The sequence below is a fragment of the Arachis hypogaea genome, chromosome 19 (genome assembly GCF_003086295.3).
Source record: "Arachis hypogaea cultivar Tifrunner chromosome 19, arahy.Tifrunner.gnm2.J5K5, whole genome shotgun sequence".
Classification (NCBI taxonomy): domain Eukaryota; kingdom Viridiplantae; phylum Streptophyta; class Magnoliopsida; order Fabales; family Fabaceae; genus Arachis; species Arachis hypogaea.
Window position 1 is genome coordinate 142,934,232 of NC_092054.1, and position 18,678 is coordinate 142,952,909.

Sequence of the window (18,678 nt, forward strand, 5' to 3'; positions counted from 1 at the left end):
TCTAGCTTGCAGGAAGGTGTTACCTATATTATTTCTTTATCAATGATAGGCTTACCATTGTAATTATTTTTTAGTGAGAATACATAAAGAGTGCATAGTATATAAGGTGTAATAACTCAACAAATATTTTCTAAGGGGATTTTTCATTCTCTTCAACAATGAGAAGAACTTATTTTTCTCCTTCTCTTAATCCCTTTTGATTCATCAAACCATCAACAGCTTGAACAGTTTAAAACATGAGATTTTCTTCATGGTGCGGTGAGCGTGGAACAGCATTCTAACTTTGAGTGTTCGTCGAAATCTTCTGAGTTAGTGTGATTTTGCTTAATTCCAACTACTATATTCAATGTTTTTTGATGAACCAGAGGGGATTAAGAGAGGGAAAATTCCAACTACTATATTCAAGGTTTTTTGATGAACCAGAAGGATTAAGAGAGGGAGAAAAATAAGTTCTTCTCATTGTTGAAGAGAATGAAAAATCCTCTTAAAAAATATTTGTTGAGTTATTACACGTTATATACTATGTACTCTTTATGTACTCTTACTAACAAATAATTATAATGGTAAGCCTATTATTGATAAAGAAATAATTTAGCTAACAGACATGTTGAGCAACGACAACTCTAGTTTAAAAAAATTTTGAATTAAAATCCTTTCCATTATCATTGCTTTGAAAGCCAAGAAGTATTTGAAAAGTTTTATTACTTTGAAATGTTTTCAACGGATCTAATTTCATTGTTAAGAGGAATGAAAATAATTTTTGAGAGAATAAAAAAAAAAAGAGAAAGTGATTAAAAAGGTTTTTTGGAAATTTTATATTTTATATTTTTTTTTATTTTTTGTATTGGTATTTTTTTAGATTTTTTATTGTGGTTAAAATTAATTAATATATATAATTTGAAAAAATAAAAAATTATAAAATATAATTTTTATAATTTATAAAAAATGATATCATAATTAATTAATTAGATAACAAAATTTAAATAAAATTAACAGTTTAATTATAATAAATTAATTTATCTCATCTAATAATAATAAAATATGTTATAAAGGAATAACTTAAGATAACTTACCCTATACTTTCAAAAGAATTGAATAGAATTTATCCATATTCACACTCATAATTAGGTACTACTATTGCAAAAAAGTGTTTGTGATTGAATTGAATAATATAATATATAAGATTATTTTAAGGGGAACAACTAGTTCTAACTGTAATTCTATATTTAACATTAGTGAACAAGTTGCATATAATAACTGCAGTGGAATATGATGTGGCACTTTTGGATATGACAATTAGTATTGCGCTGCATATATATAGGTTGAAAATTCTTGGTGATAAGTATGGTGAATATATTTAATCAAATAAAAATTTGCAGTGTGTGTCTTTTTGTGTTTCATATCGACCATATATATACACACCTAACACAATTAATTACTAATTATATCATGTAGTATATCTAATATTTGGATAGTGGAAGATAATATCAAAATTAAATTACTGAATATTCCTCCACAAACAATATTGCTCAAGGCTGCATCCACGATACTAAATAAACAATATTCCAATTCGTTATTATTTCGTTGATGTTGAAATAAATAATTAAATTAAAAATAGATGATACTAATTTTATTTTATTTTGGATCTTATAGAGTACCATATAAATATTTATAAAATTATATATATAAAATTTAATTTAAAATTTAATATAAAATTTGTCATTCTAATTTTTGATTTTATTTTAATTTAAACTTTTGAATTATTTTAAAAATTATAAAAAAATAAAATTTTATAGATATAAAAATAAAAAATTTGTGTATTTAGATTGAAAAAAGAATTAATTTTATAAATAATTGAAAAAAGAACTTGTGTTAAATTAATTTGAATATATTTTTCTACTAAATTGATAAGAAGAAGATAATAAAAAATAAAATAATAAAATATAAGAATAAAATTGAATACATCTAATTTATTTGCATATATATTTTGATAGAGTCTTTGTTGCAACGTTACAATAACAACATTACAATGTTTATTTAATAAGTTTAATGGATCATATAAGTGACAACAAAATACTGATATTATTTTTTTAAAATGATACGATTTCTTCTCTTTATCATTTTAAAGATGATATTCAATACAAATATTAATTTCAAATCATTTCAATTACTATAAAAATTAAAATTAATACCCAAAATTAATCCTATTAGAATTGCTCTAAAATACTAATTTGTTTCTCTCTCTTTCCTTTCTTTTTTAAATAAATAAATGTTTTTTTAATCATGCTCATAATAAGGTAGTGCAGGCCAATTTCAGGTTTGTCTCCATACATGAACTTCAAAGCTAGAGTACTATATATATTGTGATTATAGTTGATGATCACGGAAAATTAAACCTATAAATAAGACTAAGCTTACAAATCATTCATTCTCTTAGGTACTTAATCTGTCTAGATATTCATGATGATGATTTTATTATTTTAATTAAACATGTTCAACCAAGTCTCTAGCTAGGGTCACTACTTTTTGTCATCGTAATTTAATTGAACTAATTATCCATGGCACTCATTTCATCATACTCGTTAATAAGTAATCTGCAAATGTAGAAATTAACCCTTACATTGGGTGCTTTAATAATATAAACCTTTAAAGAAAATTTTAGTAGTGATGATGAAGTTTAATTTCACAATTAAATCAATTCACTTTTTTATTAATGTATAACTTTTTTAAAATGATGTATCCACATCCATGATATACCCAACCATCTAATTAATTTAAATAAATTCCATTATTATATAGGTTAATTTACAAAAAGATTATTCAGATCTGGGCCGGTGCTAATAATTATGCATGTAACAAGAAACTATATGTATATACCATTTATTAGATCGAGTTATCCTTATATGCTAATACTCAGTTAATTATCATTATAGTATGTATATATATATATAGCATTGAAGTTTTGGCTTTGATATGTGTTCATACCTTGACCCAACGTTAGGGCCCAGCATCCAAGTAAGAAGGCCCAATCCAAAGGGTTGAGCCTCACCTTGCACCAAATCAACCGCTACAAAGTCGGTTTGCACCACGACTTGCTCTAAGGAAGTCGGGAACGAGAATTAGCTGGCAGATAAGTACTCATTTGAATGGGTAACTACCCCTAGAATCTATCTAACCACTTCCACATGCCATATCTTAAGTTCCCTAAGATAAAGGGACGGTTAACACCCTAGAAAAGTAGCACTACTCCAACGGTGGTTATTGGTTCACCACTATAAATACACTGACACTCTTCAGGTATCTCTAAGTTCCAATACATTCTAAACATGCTCACGCCCTTGCTAACTTAGGCATCGGAGTGTCCTTGCAGGTACCACCCCCCATTCCTCCATGCACGCACAAGTCGGAGTGCACCGAGTTGCGGATCCACCGGGAATCCTCCCCATTCATAGGTTTGGGCATACCAGCATCGTCCAGCCCATTAATCTCCGGTTACCCACCGTAACAATATGTAAAATGAATGTATGGTCCTATAAATATAACTATACAATGAAATAATTAAACTCCATACAAAATATGTAGCTACGTACACAAACACAGAATCTCTTTATATCTAGTAATAACATTTCAGTTCACTAACAATCCAAATTAAATATTTAAAATGATGAATTTTACTTATAAGGCAAAATGATTTTATCAAATATTTCTCTTTAAATCAGGTCATATATATATCCATCATACACACATGCATAACTTTCTGCTTCACGCTACTTTTGTTGAATATTTTTTCTCTAAAGAAATCGGAAGTTGTGTTTCACTTTCTGCTCTTTCACAGACTCGAACCAATGAGTGAATGAAAACGTGACACTTTCAATAGATCTTGTCAAACTGCTTAATAATTAAGCACCAATGTCATTGCATTAAAAGATTATTATTATTATTAGTATTAGTTTATATCTAAAAGGGAATAGTAAAGCATATGCTACAATATCAAAGTACATATTGCCTCTCCATTCTACAATAGCTGAATATGTGTGAAGGTGGGTGATTAATTAAAGAAAGGCGGTTTTTTTTACACAGCCTTTTTTTGTCAACAATTAGAAAAATAAGATGAAATTTTGGGCCTTGTAAGCTTGTTTTATTTTAACCCAAAAAATAAAACCTTCTGCACATTGCTGAATTAAGTCTTAGCCCATTCCATGACCCAAAATAAAAGTCTTGGCCCACCCTAAACCCAAGACAAAAAGAGAACCTCAATTGAACCATTGATACATATCTAGTTATCTATTTAATAAATCAAATTGGTTTGGCCGAGTAATCAGCTGTCCAAAAAAGTGTTAGAAGTTCGAATTTTTTTTGTGCATACAACAACCCATTAATTAGCAACACATCTTTAAATGGAGGTCAAATTCACAATAAATTAGTTTTTGATTTATTGGGTTAGAAAATACCGTAGACAAAAAAAAATTATCTTGATCAATAAATCCTCATGTATATAACTTCCTATTATCACAATAAAACCTTCTTAAAACTCCCATATATATATATATATATTCTTAACCCCTTTCCTTCTAAGGCATTGGTTTTGGGTGAGAACTAAACTCTTCTAAATAATAATCATATCAAAATCCAAAAAATAATGAAATGCCAGTTTATATCAAATAGTCAATGTGTCCTCTCTTTGACTATCACATAAAATCATTTAATCTAACCTTATTATTATTAAAAAAAAATATGTGCTTAGCAATACATTTTAAGAATATAAATATATAATAAAAAATATTTACTTAAAAGTTGTTCACATTTTTTGATATTTTTAATATATTAAACACATAAAAAACTTTAAAAAATTTATTTTCATACTCTTACCATATATAGTAAAGATATACATTTAATCTAAATCCAATATTTATTCAAGTTTTGAATTCAGAAATCAGAAGATAACAGCGTCGCGGATTCTCTCTTTTTTTTTTTAAAAAAAAAAATCCAAAATTATAAATAGATGAGGTTGATGCAGCTGTTCCATTATGCACCAAATCACATGTTCGTTCATTCATTCATTGATTTCATTCTAACATTGGGATTGAAATCAAAGAAACGTTCAGAGCACAGATTCATCAACTGTAACAGCTGCAACACCTAACAACCACTGGATTCGTACTTTTAAACCCTAAACCTGATCGATTCCATGGTTGAACACTACAACAAGTACGATCCATCATTAACAAAAAATCAAATAATTAAACAAATAAATAAATAAACTTTGCGATTTAATTATTTATGTTTTCGGTTTTGGATTTTTGATTGCCGTGAAATTTGGGTGCGTAGGCTGGTGAAGCTGGTGGCGAGGGCTTTCTACGACGATCTAACGAGCAAAGGTGATAATCAACCCAAAAGCGGAAGAAGTGATAACAGAGGAATCGCCGTTGTGATCCTCGACGCCCTCACCAGGTTATCCTTCTTCAGATTTCGATTTCTCTCCCTTTATTTTCACGCAATTGCAAACGGAATAAAAAAAATTGAAAATAAATAAATCAATTTCATTTGAAATTTTAGTGCATTGAGGTTAAAATACTTGTTAGTGGTGTTGAAGGTGATAAAATGATGAGTTTGATTAATCTGCTAATGATGTGGCGTGATTGAGACAAGTATTAAACCTATTATTATATAGGCTATTGAGCATAACTAACTGTTAGCTAATTTTTAACGGACTAACTAACTGTAACTCATTTCAGCTTGATTGTAACACTTAGTATGCCTGGATTTGATTTTGAGATTCAATAATGATATTGGTTGAATTACAGTGTTGATTATACATAGTTGAAAGAGAACATGGGGGAGGGGAATGGGGATATGTCTGTTTGTTTATTTAGTTTGCTTGAGTTATTTTATTCAGTTGGCCTTGTGTTAATTCTTTTATCTAGACGGCAATGGGTTAGGGAAGAAGACTTGGCAAAGGACCTCAAATTGCATACGAAACAGCTTCGTCGAACTCTGCGGTTCTTTGAAGAAGAAAAGATAATAACCCGGTTTCACAGAAAAGAGGTGACTTTCGTGTTCAGTCCATGTATAGTTTGACTGCCATTTTGTGAATTGTTATCGGCTTATTAATGTTCGCCAACCAGATTGGCAAGTTCTAAAGTCTGATATAAAGCTTGGTTGTATTAGTCAATGAGTTAAACAGGTCAACTGAGTAGATCAATCTGTTGGTGATGACACATTCCTTCAGTTAACAATTAATTGGATGATTTATTCTTAACTCATATAAATTGGAAGCTACAGAATGACACACTAATAGAAGGGAAATAAAAGGGGATATTGAATTTTAGTGCAGTATGATATTCTTCTCATTGCAACTCTATTCTTATGTCCTCTAGTTCCGTAATTAAAATTTAGTGAAATGGATAAGGCTGGGGTAAGGATTATTCAATAAGGTACAACAAATTTATGATGTTTATTCCTGTTATTTATGCAGGTATTTGCCACACCTTAGCACTAAAGATATTGCAAGTATTATATCTCAGTTATCTTAACCTGTTCGAGTTGTCACTGTAAATTCGGCATAATCTTTTGCTCTGAAGATTTTGTAAAAGGATCTTATTCTCTTTTGGTTCTGTTTGATCTGTTAACTTGACCATGGATACCCAACAACAAATTCACATACTTCTCTGATTTTATGGACACATTAAATAAGGATATGCATGCTACTGCTAAGATTATTATAATATAAGTTTGTCATCATGCTGTAGCGTATATGTCATTCTAATCCTTTGTACAACTTTCTTTTTTGCTGTCTCTAAGATGTGAAGTTTCTTCATTCTTTTAAATTCAAATGTTTCAAAAATCATAACTCGTTATTTATCGTTTCCAATTTCTTTATTATGATGTGTGAGTTGTGGGTAAATAGATATAGTCATGGTATAGTGTACCTGTTTTAAATGTGTGATTTCACCAGACAGCAAAAGGTGCAAAAATTTTCAGTGCTGCTGTAGCTGCTACAGTCGATGCTCAACATCCAACAAAAGAGGGAGAAGAAAAGGTCAAGCTGCACACACACTCTTATTGTTGTCTAGATTATGCACAGGTCCATCTCTTCTTGCATTTTCTTCTATAAATCTATTTTACTGAGTGTTTGTGTTTCATACATTGAAATTCTTAGTTGAGTCTCATTGCAGATATATGATGTGGTCAGATACAGACTGCATCGCATGAAGCATAAGCTGAAAGATGAATTGGATAACAAAAATACAGTTCAGGAATATATATGTACAACCTGTGGGAAAAGGTCTTAATAATTAATTTTAAAATCAATAATTTGTCATGGTTATTCAATTTGATGTAATACTCTGGAATTTGAATTATTGTAGATACAATGCTTTGGATGCATTGCGGTTGATTTCATTTGAAGATGACGATTTCCATTGTGAAAGTTGTAATGGAAAACTTGAGATTGAAAGCGATAAGATTGCTGCTCAAGATGGGGGAGATGTTGATGAAAATGCAAGACGACGTCGACGTGAAAAGTTAAAAGATATGCTTCAAAAATTGGAGGTTCCCATATTATTTATTTCTATTATTTGTTTCAAATGATGAATAATTTTTTTTTTATAATTGTTATTCTCGATGAAAACTATCTCATTTGTTTGCTACTTTCTAGAAATAAGAAACTTAAATAATGATGTTTGCCTATTTCCCTCTAGGAGCTAATTTGGGTCATAGCCAGCTTCTGTTTTTCATCTCATGTAAACTTTAGTAGCAGGAGGATATAAAAATAGACAAATTCTTTACCCTTTACGAGCATAAGGATCTCTTGAGATTATTGTGATGGAGAGAAATTATTAACTACATTAAAGTTGGAGAAGATCAAGAAAGAAAAGAAACCTGGAGACAGAACCCCCTATTTTCATTCTCTTTTGATGTTCTGGCCCTAATTAGGAGAGGATCAAAGGAATTAAATTGCTGCCAGTTTAAACTCGAAACTTGAGAACATCAGCATGGTGTCCAAAATTTATTGGTCAGACTTTCAAGTTTACTGGAGGTCACTGAGTTTGACTAATAGCTATGCTTCTAAACTCAATGCTTCATTTTTGACAACCATGTTTGATACAGTGCCCAAATTTTGCTAGACACAATTGCAAGTTTACCTGAGGTCACCCACTTTGCACGTTTGAACTCCATGATATTTGTTGGAGTGCATACAGCCTAAATGTTCTCATTGTTACTGAACCAGCATTTAATTTTCATGTGATGATTGTTGTACTTTATGTGAAAATGCAGTCGGAGCTCAAGCCTTTAACAGACCAACTCAATCGAGTAAAAGACTTGCCTGTCCCAGATTTTGGCAATCTTCAAGCATGGGAAGCTCGAGCTGCTGCTGCTGGGCGTGCAGCCGGTGGAGATGGTTCTGATAAATCTCAGCTTGGACCAATCCCTTACAGTGGAGATACAAAGGTTAGGGGTAGCCTTTTCTTTCCCTTTTGTTTTGGAGGATATGTTATCCTCTTCGTAGTTGAATATCCTCTCCTCACTATTCTTTTTATTTTTTTTCCCTATTTTTTCGGGGAAATGAAAAATTTCCTTACTTTTAATTTGAGTAGTGTCATGTTATATAATCTGAAAGAGAGCATACCTATTATTGGCATACCATTGATGGCAAAGTGCCGAATACCCTCATAAATATTACATTGGAGTTTCCCAACTGTCCAAGACTCCCAAACAAATCACAAGACTCCAATTCTCTACTCTTTACCTTCTAATTTATACGAATCCCTGGCTCAGTGTCTCTATATCTACTGGTAAACTTCCCCTAAAAAAACAGCCATCTACTATGCACCAAAGAGAGGCACAAAACTATCATGTACCAAATCAGAACTGGTGGCTAAGAATTTTTAAAATTGTCCTTACATATGTTTTCATGTGTATCGTGAACATGCTCTCCAACTTGGTGTTGTGTTTTGTTTTTTCTTTCTTTTAGTTTGCACTCCTGGTCAAAATAGTTTTAATTTTTGGTTATTTTTCTGTGCAAAATTTGTGATGGAGCATATCTTCCATAAAAGTCTTAAATGCTAAGTTGTTTATTATGAACGTGGACAGGTTGTAGTTGATTTCAATGGCTCCGAATTAAAAGGAGCTGTTAAGTCAGAAACTGAAAGTGCCAGTTTAAAGGTTTTGCCACCATGGATGATTAGACAGGGGATGGTTCTTACAAAAGAACAGCGAGGAGAGGTGAAGCAGGAAACAAAAATGGATGGGACTTCAACATCCACAGCAAAACAATACTCGGAAGACAAAAAGTCATCAATTTTGCAAGAGGATAACAAGAATATACAGGCTCGTAGAATAATTCTTTATGTTCTGATACTTGTTACTTTCCTTGCTTCCCAAGTCATTCTAAAGTTTATGTTGACCCCCCTTTATCTGTGTTTTATATAGGATGAGTATATCAAGGCTTATTATGCTGCTTTACTTAAGCAACAAGAAGAATGGCAAGATGCATCAAAAAATCAAGAACCAAATGCACCTGCAGCAGAGGATCCTTCTAGCAGTACTTCCAATCGTCAGGTTGGAGTCAAATCAAAACGCGAGGAAGACGAGGAAGATGATGGTACTGAGTGGGAGGATGCTCCATTTGGAGGTATATGTCGTCTTCTGAATCTGAGTAAATTGAAAGTTGGATACTTTTTTGAACCTGCATTTATATGTTAAACATGTTTTACATCAATTGTGTCCCTCATTCGTGCTTTGGTGTATATATGAAGGCATTGGAAATGGTTACAAGGTCAATGATTTGAATGTTAAATCTGACAAGGATCAACCGCAACCACAAGCAGATGCTAGTGATGATGACGATGATGTTGACTGGGAAGAAGGCTAATGAAGTTACGTGGTTGGTTAAGTATGATGAAATGGCTTTTTCTGATATACAAGGAGAAGGTGCTCTTGTTCTTAAGCATAGAGCCATGCTGCTGCAAGTTATGCAGCTAAAAAACCCGGGTTAGCTGTTCATATTCTTTAGTTGCTGTGGTGCATTTTGCTTGGTGACGCTTCCCTGAACTTTTAAAGAGAAGATTTGGAGGGTTGGTTTTATAGCATCGGTTATCATAAATTTTTCTCTTCATATATTGGATGGATCAACTCTACTTTGAAATTGTGTGCGAAACTTCATTTGGTTGTGTTGTAACCAACACAAAAACAAAACACCATTCTGGATTTTTTTTATTACATAAATAAAATAAATATAATATTTAACTATTCATGCAATGGGAGTATTTATATTTTTATATTATATTTACATTTAGTTTATGAAAAAGGATAAAATTAAAAAATTATAAATTATAAAATTTATAATTGGATGGAGTATAACCTATCCAATGAGTAAGACCGTTAAAATGGGTCAAGTTAACTCATTTATCTGTCTAAACGAGCGAATTATTTTAGGTTAAATAGACAGTTGTATACAAAAAATACAATTTTGTTGTGTATGAAATATTCTAAGATAATTCAAACATGACTAAAAAAATTTAAGTTCCTCCTTTGGGTTAAACAGGTGATTGTAGACTAAAAGTGTAATTTTATTGTGTATGAATAATTCTATGACCCAAAACATAGTTAAAAAAGAGTAAAGTTTCTTTTATAAGTGTTACGCTAAAAGGATAAAATCCAAAAAGAAAATTCTAAGAAGTTAAATTTTTCTTTAAGTGGAAACTAAATTGATGAGATGGATTAGTTGATTTGAAATGTAAAAAGTGTCATCTAATTAGAAATGAATTAAACTAGATGTTTCTTTACTAATGTCACATGTCATGAGCACTCTTTTACCCAAACATCTCTTTGTCGCCACGAACACTTGGAGTAGTGTCAAAACTGCTACCTTAACTTGAAGATCACCTTCCTTCTTATATCCATAATTAAAGAGACATAAAATAATGGAAGCACTCAAAAACATCTTCTGTCAATTATTTGATAACAAGCATTGAGATAAAAGGAATAGGTTGAATATAACCTTATAACCATTGGACAATATACTCTCCTTTTAAAATAACTTAGAATTATAAAAGGACTTCAATCTGCTTCTCTCAAAAAAGATTTTTCAAACTTGAGAAATCATCTCTATCCTTGTCTCTTTCCTAATTTTTTCAATTGTTCTTCATTTTGTTCATCAAATTCAAACAAGAGAATTCACAAAATTAGCATTTTGGGTGTTCTAGAAAATAAATTTAATTAACCCCTGTCCACTTTAAAAGAGTTCATTCATCATTTTGTGACATTAATAAAAGTTTTAATTCTTGTTTCCCACTATGTTCTTCATATTTAGTTTTTGTGTTATTTATTTGCCACTAATAAAAATATTTTACTCATAAATTTACCTACCATTAATCTCTCATCTTCATCTTTCTTTACTTAATCTATTTCCACAAAATTATACCCGAATCAACGGGTTGACCCCGATTAACCCAAAAAAATGATGGATTAAACAGGCGTTCCATTTAAATATTTTTTCTAAGAAAAAATATTTTTAGCCAATATCTTTTCTTATCCGACGCAAAAACCTGACATATCAATAAACAAAACACTGTTAATTTAAGATTGACTTAAAAGTGATATTTTTTACCCGTTAAATTTATTTAGTTATAAACGGTCTGAACTAAAAAATCATAACCTATGAACAAAATAGATTTAAACATATCAACTCATTTAACTCAGGGTCTAGTCAAGTTTAAACGGGTCGAGATGACCCGTTTGACAGTTCTACTAGTCGGACAATCCAAATAACAATAGCTTAATCAAATTAAATTAAAAACTAAATTTAAATTGATACTATACGTATCGCAATCGTTCAAATAAAATTTGATTAAATAAAAAATTAAAATTTTTTTATTACAATCCAATTGTAAACAATTATATTGATTTTACATTTTAAATCAATCTAAATTGTATTATAAATACTCTCTTTTTAATTGTCCAACGTTGACAAAATAAGTAACAAAATTGGATTACTTATTTTCTTTACATTATAAAAGAAATATGCAATGATTTTGAGATAAGTAATGAAAATAAATATATATATATATATATGTTAAGTATAAATATAAAATTTAATTTATTTAGTTTTAAAATACTTATGTTGTGGTAATAAAAAAAAAATATATGTTTTTTTTTAAAAAACGTATCAAGCATTTAAGCTTGTCCCATAAAAATATTAATAAATCAGAAAAATGTATTATCTTTTACAATTGTTTAAATTCATAATTTATAAAATATGAATGTTTTTTCCCCAAGACATTCATGTTTGCTTTTGTTTAAAGTCACACTAGATTCCAAGGGTTTCATTCTGTAGTGTAAAATATAGTCGTTTTAATGTTATGAATTTCATAAGAACTTTAACTACATTTAAAAACTTTTAAAATATTTAATTAAGATGCACCTATTTTAAAATAAAATTCATTAAACTACTAACACAATTAATATATTTTGTAATTTTAGTTGAAATAAAAATAAATCACAAAAAATATATTCGAATAATTTTATTGCTGACAAAAATATACTAGAGTTTTGTTATTAGTAAAAATGTCTTCAAATAATTTAAAAAAGCTATAAAAATATCCAACATTAAATATGTATTCTCCAAAAATATTTTAGAAATTAAATTTTGATGCAACTTTTTACAAACATAATTAAAAAAATAGAATATTTTTATCTTTAAAATTTAGTAATTTTTCGCTAAGTATATATATTTTTTAATTTTCTTGGTCAACAACTAATAAACTTTTAAAAAATAAAAAAAATATATAGAGATCAAATTTTTATCCCCTTTTTTTATGTATCTTTTAAACAATTATCTAAACATTTCTATAAAATTTTTAGATTAAATACATAAACAATTTTGTCATTTGTCACTTAAAAGAAAATAAATTTTTTTTGAATATTTTTGTTATATTTTTATTATGTTTTTAAATTATTTAAAAATACTTTTATCAATAATAAAATTCGAATACATTTTTATGAGACAATTATTCGGATACATTTTTTGTACTTTATCCTTGAAATAATTAATTATTTATTGACAAAATCTATAAATAACTTAATAAAAATAAACTTTTCATTCATTTTTAAAATGTCATTTGTAGAATTATTTTATGAAAAATTTACACATTTTAATCCCCCGTGTAGGTTTAGATCTAGTATTATATCTATTACAAAACTATATACTCTCACCTAAAGCTTCTAAAACGATCGACTGCGTTAACAAAACAAAAAATCTTATTCAGCAACTTATATATACACAAGGCACTGTAACACTTCCGAAGACCACCACCATTGACATTGAGGGTCAAACTCCCCAAAAAATTCATCAGTTCTCTAACGCTTTGCATTCACGGAGGACAGTTTTTGCTTACTTGACTTGACTTCACTCTGTGACCAAGATGACTGCTTAAATCTACCAGCCAGTAAGCTAGAGGTTTCACCAGCACAAATTTTTCTTCTTTTAGACTCCAGCTCCAGTCTCCTCTTATCGGTCATGGAAGACGAAGACAATCCAGCAAAAATGGATGAAGCATTGATCAATGCCCTCTTGTCCCTCCTATTTTTGTCAAATTTACCCGAAAATTTCACTTTTGCTGCGGCAGCAGCATCTTCTTCTGAGGCTGGAAGCAGTCGTATGCCAAAGCCCCTTTTCCTGGAAGCAGCCTCTTCCTCAGCAACTCTTTTCTTTTGATTCTGAGAGCATGATGAAAATATTATATCAATAGGAGAAATAATACTATTAAAGGAGGAGAAAAGGAATGAATAATAATAGGACAAATTTCATGAGCTATAACATACTCTAAGTCGGGCCCTGAGACTCTTATTCAGGGCATAGTCATCTGCATGTCTGGAATCAGATAGTCGCTGTAGACGCACAAGAACTGGTTCAGCTTCCTTCTTCTTTTTCAAGTCTTCTTCCTGGTGTTCAAGGCGGTAAAAGGGATCTGCAAGCTTCCCTTTCACTGTAATACAAAAATGTTAGTTAGCCAACATTTGCAATAGTGAAAAAGTAGCTACCCTAATTAGGCGAGTCCATGTAAAACAACCACACTATCAAAGGGTTTAGTAACACTGGCATGCAAAATAACACACACCAAGCTAGTTGGAGCAAATATATACCTTATTTAATAAAGAAAAGATCACAGCCAAGATTTGTCACCAATCCATACCTTCATCGGCAGGTAATTCAAAAGTTTCTGCATCCTCAACATCAAAATCCTCAGTTTTTTTCTGAGCACCACTGATGATAAGATACTCGCAATTTTTTGGATCAGTTTGGATGACAATCTCATGTTTACAGCATGCAGACTTCATGGTGAAGTTCCATATCTGAAGAAACACAGACACGCTTGTTAATTATTAATACATAAAGAAAAGAAGGTTAAACAGCTCGTAGAATGGATTTGCAGCATTACTTAAGCATACCTTTGTGGAATAATAATTTCCAACTTGCTTTTTCTCAGCATTGAATCGCACACCCTTTGCAATCATAGAATTGCATCCTCCACACCATATATTAAAAGGCATCTCAAACCTGAAGCAAATAGTTAGAAAACAGGAATTAAAACATAAAAAAATCGAGTAATTAACATTCCATCCCATGCTAGTCCAACTTAAGCCACATTGGGGAATGGATGCCAGCTTAACATAGAAACAAAACAACCTATTCACATGTAATATTACATTCAGCATATAAACAAATTAGAATATGATCATTTTTTAATTTAAGGAATTGTTAAAGCATACTCATAAACCACAACATGTACCAACATATTAACTTGTATATTGGATTACTATACACCTGAGAGTCTGGTCTATGAACATTATAGATACAAAACAGACAATAGCTTAAGGTGCTTATCATCCACATTCTTCCGATTCCCAGATTACAGCAATCATAGAGTAAAAGACTTACTGTTGGAGATCCCTCTTTCAATAAAGATTATTAATGTTAAAATGAATAATGAAAATAGCATTGTTCCTGTTAAGCTATATTGATTATTACCTTATAATCAGAATACCCTGATCTATCTTCCTGGCTCTCTCTCTCAAGGCATGTTGACCATGGAACTTGTTCAGGGAACCCTGAAAAGAAAAACCATGATGTAAGAATCTTGCTACTAAATAATTATTGATTGTATAAGAGAACACACTGTAGGAAAACATACCTGACTTGGGTCCCATTCAGGGGGATAGTAGAAGTTGTCAGCTCTAGCTGCTGCAAGGGAAGACTACAGAAATGCAAGCAATGAATATTAGTGTATCAGAAAATCAACTCATTTTTTTTTTGTTTATAATTTTAAGGTTGTGATGAGGAGTAGGGGAAGAAGATAGAAAAAGAACAGGCAGGGACTATAAATTCACAGTAACCAGCTGCATTACATGCTATATAATGTAGAACAGAATTCAAATGCTTTTCAACAAAGAAAAACAATGTAGAAAACAGAAAACATGCAGTGGTGCTATTGAACAAAAAGCAAATATAAGTGAACAATAGTTTTAATTTGGTTTTGAACTTTTGGTTGGGGATGGGGAAGAGGAGAGAGAGACCCCGCCCCCCCGGGGGGGGGGGGGGTTGGGGTTCAAATCCACATGAATATTGAATAGCAGTTAACACTATCTCCTAGTCATTAGCTTGCAATAAAGAATCAAAATCTATCAGAATGGCACAGTTCCACCAAGAGTATGGCTTGCATAGTTTTCAAAATACAAAGAACTGTAATCAACCTCACAGTTAAAACTTTACATAATAGAAGTTGGACAAGTACTCCAACAAAAGCCATCAAATACCAAGCTTTCACCCTAGATTTACTTTCGATTCCATATTCTTAAGTCGGTGTTCTATCGATTCTTCCTATAACACACAGCTTTTAACCCTAAAAAAGAAATCCCGTTAAATTTCTTCCTATCATCAGAAAGGCCAATACGAATTTTCACGATTTCCCCGAGCTCATTACAGCATAATTAAACAATCCAAAGCAACAATAACAAAATCAAACACCAATAGGGTTCATATTCATAAGTTACGATCGCGATTAAACTGAACAATACAACAAAGAGAAATAAAACAGGAAAAATCAAAGACGCACGCCAATACTAAACGGAAACCCTAATTGACATCATGCAATAAAAATAAAACTATATATATGTATATAAAGAGTCTCACCATTTTGATTTATTTGATTTACTGTCCTTCAAAATTCTCAGCTTCAGTCGTATTGTCACAGTTTGCGGTTGAGAATGGCGACGATGTTCTACGAAGATGTGTATGGGTGTTTGATAAAGGGAAGAGGGTAAAGGGTAACGCGTGGTTAGGGATTTAGTTGGGTCTCGACAGGTTGATTTAATGTAGGAAAGGTTTGGATTAAAAAGATAAGCTGTCAATTAGGTTAACTATTTTTTTTGGGCTAAGTTTTAGATTTTTTTTTTGTAGGTATTAAATAATAAATATCGGATCGAAACCCAGAAAAAAAATATACCAATATTGAAATGACCAAAATATATAAATGACTTACGTGTATTTTATATTTGGGTTGGGTCATATTTATTATTTAATATTTATAGGTGATCTAAATTCTAAATCATTAATAGAATAGATGTAGAAAATTCAGAAACAGATATAATTCACTTTAGTTTAAAATTCAGCTGGCGTCAACTTTATGTGAAGTTAATAATTAAAAATTAATAGATAAAAATTTAATCAAATCAATCAAATTATTTAACGATTCTTAACTATCAACTTCACATAAAGTTAATTTTTTTCCTTCGCTCTATCGAGTTTCTCCGAATACATGGTGGGAAAATATAGCCAACCTAAATTTGTGACATATATGAGAATAATTAGAGTGAACTACTAATTCGGTCTCTATTCATTTTTTAGAATGACAACGTGATCCCTCACAATAAAAACGATCTATTTCGGTCTCTATTCTATACTTCTGTGACACAACGCGATCTCTGTGGGTGATTCTCCGTCAACTCTAAATTAAAAATGCTGACATGTTAGGTTCAGAAATGGACAGGAGCCTAATAGTCTCTAAATTCAAATTGGTTATGGGTTTATTTGTCCCTATTCTTAAATAATATCTTTTTTAATTTTTTTATTCATTATATTAATATTTTTTTTCAATAAATTATTAAATATATAGTATAATAAGTACAAATTAATTAATAAATTATTCAAATTTAAAAATATCATTTATTATAAATAATTTTCAAATATATATATATAATAAATATTAAAATTCAGTTAATACATTAATAATAATAACCCTATTGTTACGATTGGTAACTGGAGATTAATGAGCTGGACTCGTGGGGTTGGCCCAATCCCCTAATGGAGGAAGCCTTCGAGCAGGTTCGCGTCTGGGAGCCTCTGTCCGACTTGTACGTAAGAGAGAATGGGGGGTGGTACCTGCAAAGACACTCCGATGCTTAAGTCAGCAGGGGTCTGAACAAATTTAAAGAGTATTGGAACTTAGAGATACCTGAGGGGTGTCAGTGTATTTATAGTGGTGAACCAATAATCACCGTTGGAGTAGTTCCACCTTTTAAGGAGGATAACCGTCCCTTTATCTTAGGGAAGTTGAGATATGGCCCCTGAAAGTGGGTTGAGAGATTTTAGGGGCAGTTACTTATTTGAATAAGTGTTATCTGTCAACTAACTTTCAGTCCCGACTTCCTTTGAATGAAGTATGTGTTGAATCCAACCTCTCTGGAAGAGGTCGTTATGCAGGGAGGCCAGCCTATGGACTGGGCCTTTTTATCTTATTTGGACCTGTGCCTTAGCATTGGGTTAGGGTATGAACAGTGTCCATACTCAAGTCCGATCTCTTTTGCTTAAGAGTTGGATTCGAGTATTTGAACTCGGGCTTGTAGCCGACGTGATTTTAAATTTCTTAACCGCCAAGTCTAATCAAACGTCGTGTCTGTTGGGATTTTCACATTTACACGTGGGAGCAGTTACATTGGTAACGACGCGTTTCTTTAATGATCGCGACAATTTACCCTTATGCCCCTGGCGTGTTATAAATATTTTTTCCTATTTAAACGACTTATTTTTGGCCAAGTCTTTTTTCTAGAATTGATTTGTACAACTCATTCTTTCCGAGTTATTTAAGGCTTGTAGGCTCTGTATGATTAGTTTTAGCACATCTTGATTAACCAAAGAATATTTCTTGTCCTAGTTTCGTACAACTCGTTCAATTTGAGTTGTTTTGAGGATACATGACTTGTTTTAATACAAATCACCTTTCTGAAATTTATTCTGATTTCTTACGACTTGTTTTGATACAAATTGTTTATTTCAAAAATCGTAATTATTTATGAGTATTAGGGTGGGTCGGGTGAAACCGGGTTTGATGTGACCCAGATCCGGCCCAAAAATATATACCGGGCCTATTTATTAGACCCGAATTCGGCCCTAGACCCGATGAAATCTATACACTTTCGGGTCACGATTATACCGGGTAAAAACCGGATGAAAATCGGGCCGCCAACATTACATTACCTTGATACCTTCTTATAAGCTAGCATGTGAAAATATCCAAATTTCCAAGACTCCAACCATTATTTGACATGGTAAAATTCACTTAGAAAAATATAACAAGAACTAACTCTTCTCTAAAATTAAAGCATAACCATAATCAATAC

The 18,678-nt window shown here is 31.2% G+C and overlaps 2 protein-coding genes across 2 annotated transcripts; one reads left to right on the forward strand and one right to left on the reverse strand.

The window, feature by feature from the left end:
• The first annotated feature begins 4,897 nt into the window (after positions 1-4,897).
• LOC112777101 (uncharacterized) lies at positions 4,898-10,260 on the forward strand. Its single transcript, XM_025821383.3, has 10 exons — positions 4,898-5,208; positions 5,329-5,451; positions 5,925-6,045; positions 6,956-7,084; positions 7,176-7,285; positions 7,368-7,551; positions 8,278-8,451; positions 9,094-9,330; positions 9,433-9,634; positions 9,759-10,260. The coding sequence occupies exons 1-10, from the start codon at positions 5,189-5,191 to the stop codon at positions 9,872-9,874; spliced, it is 1,416 nt and encodes a 471-aa protein (XP_025677168.1). The 5' UTR covers positions 4,898-5,188; the 3' UTR covers positions 9,875-10,260.
• Positions 10,261-13,081: 2,821 nt separating this feature from the next.
• LOC112776407 (uncharacterized) lies at positions 13,082-16,521 on the reverse strand. Its single transcript, XM_025820568.3, has 7 exons — positions 16,193-16,521; positions 15,195-15,257; positions 15,032-15,111; positions 14,452-14,560; positions 14,196-14,355; positions 13,825-13,988; positions 13,082-13,719 (listed from the first exon to the last, which is right to left on the reverse strand). The coding sequence occupies exons 1-7, from the start codon at positions 16,193-16,195 to the stop codon at positions 13,360-13,362; spliced, it is 939 nt and encodes a 312-aa protein (XP_025676353.1). The 5' UTR covers positions 16,196-16,521; the 3' UTR covers positions 13,082-13,359.
• Between the last annotated feature and the right edge of the window lie 2,157 nt (positions 16,522-18,678).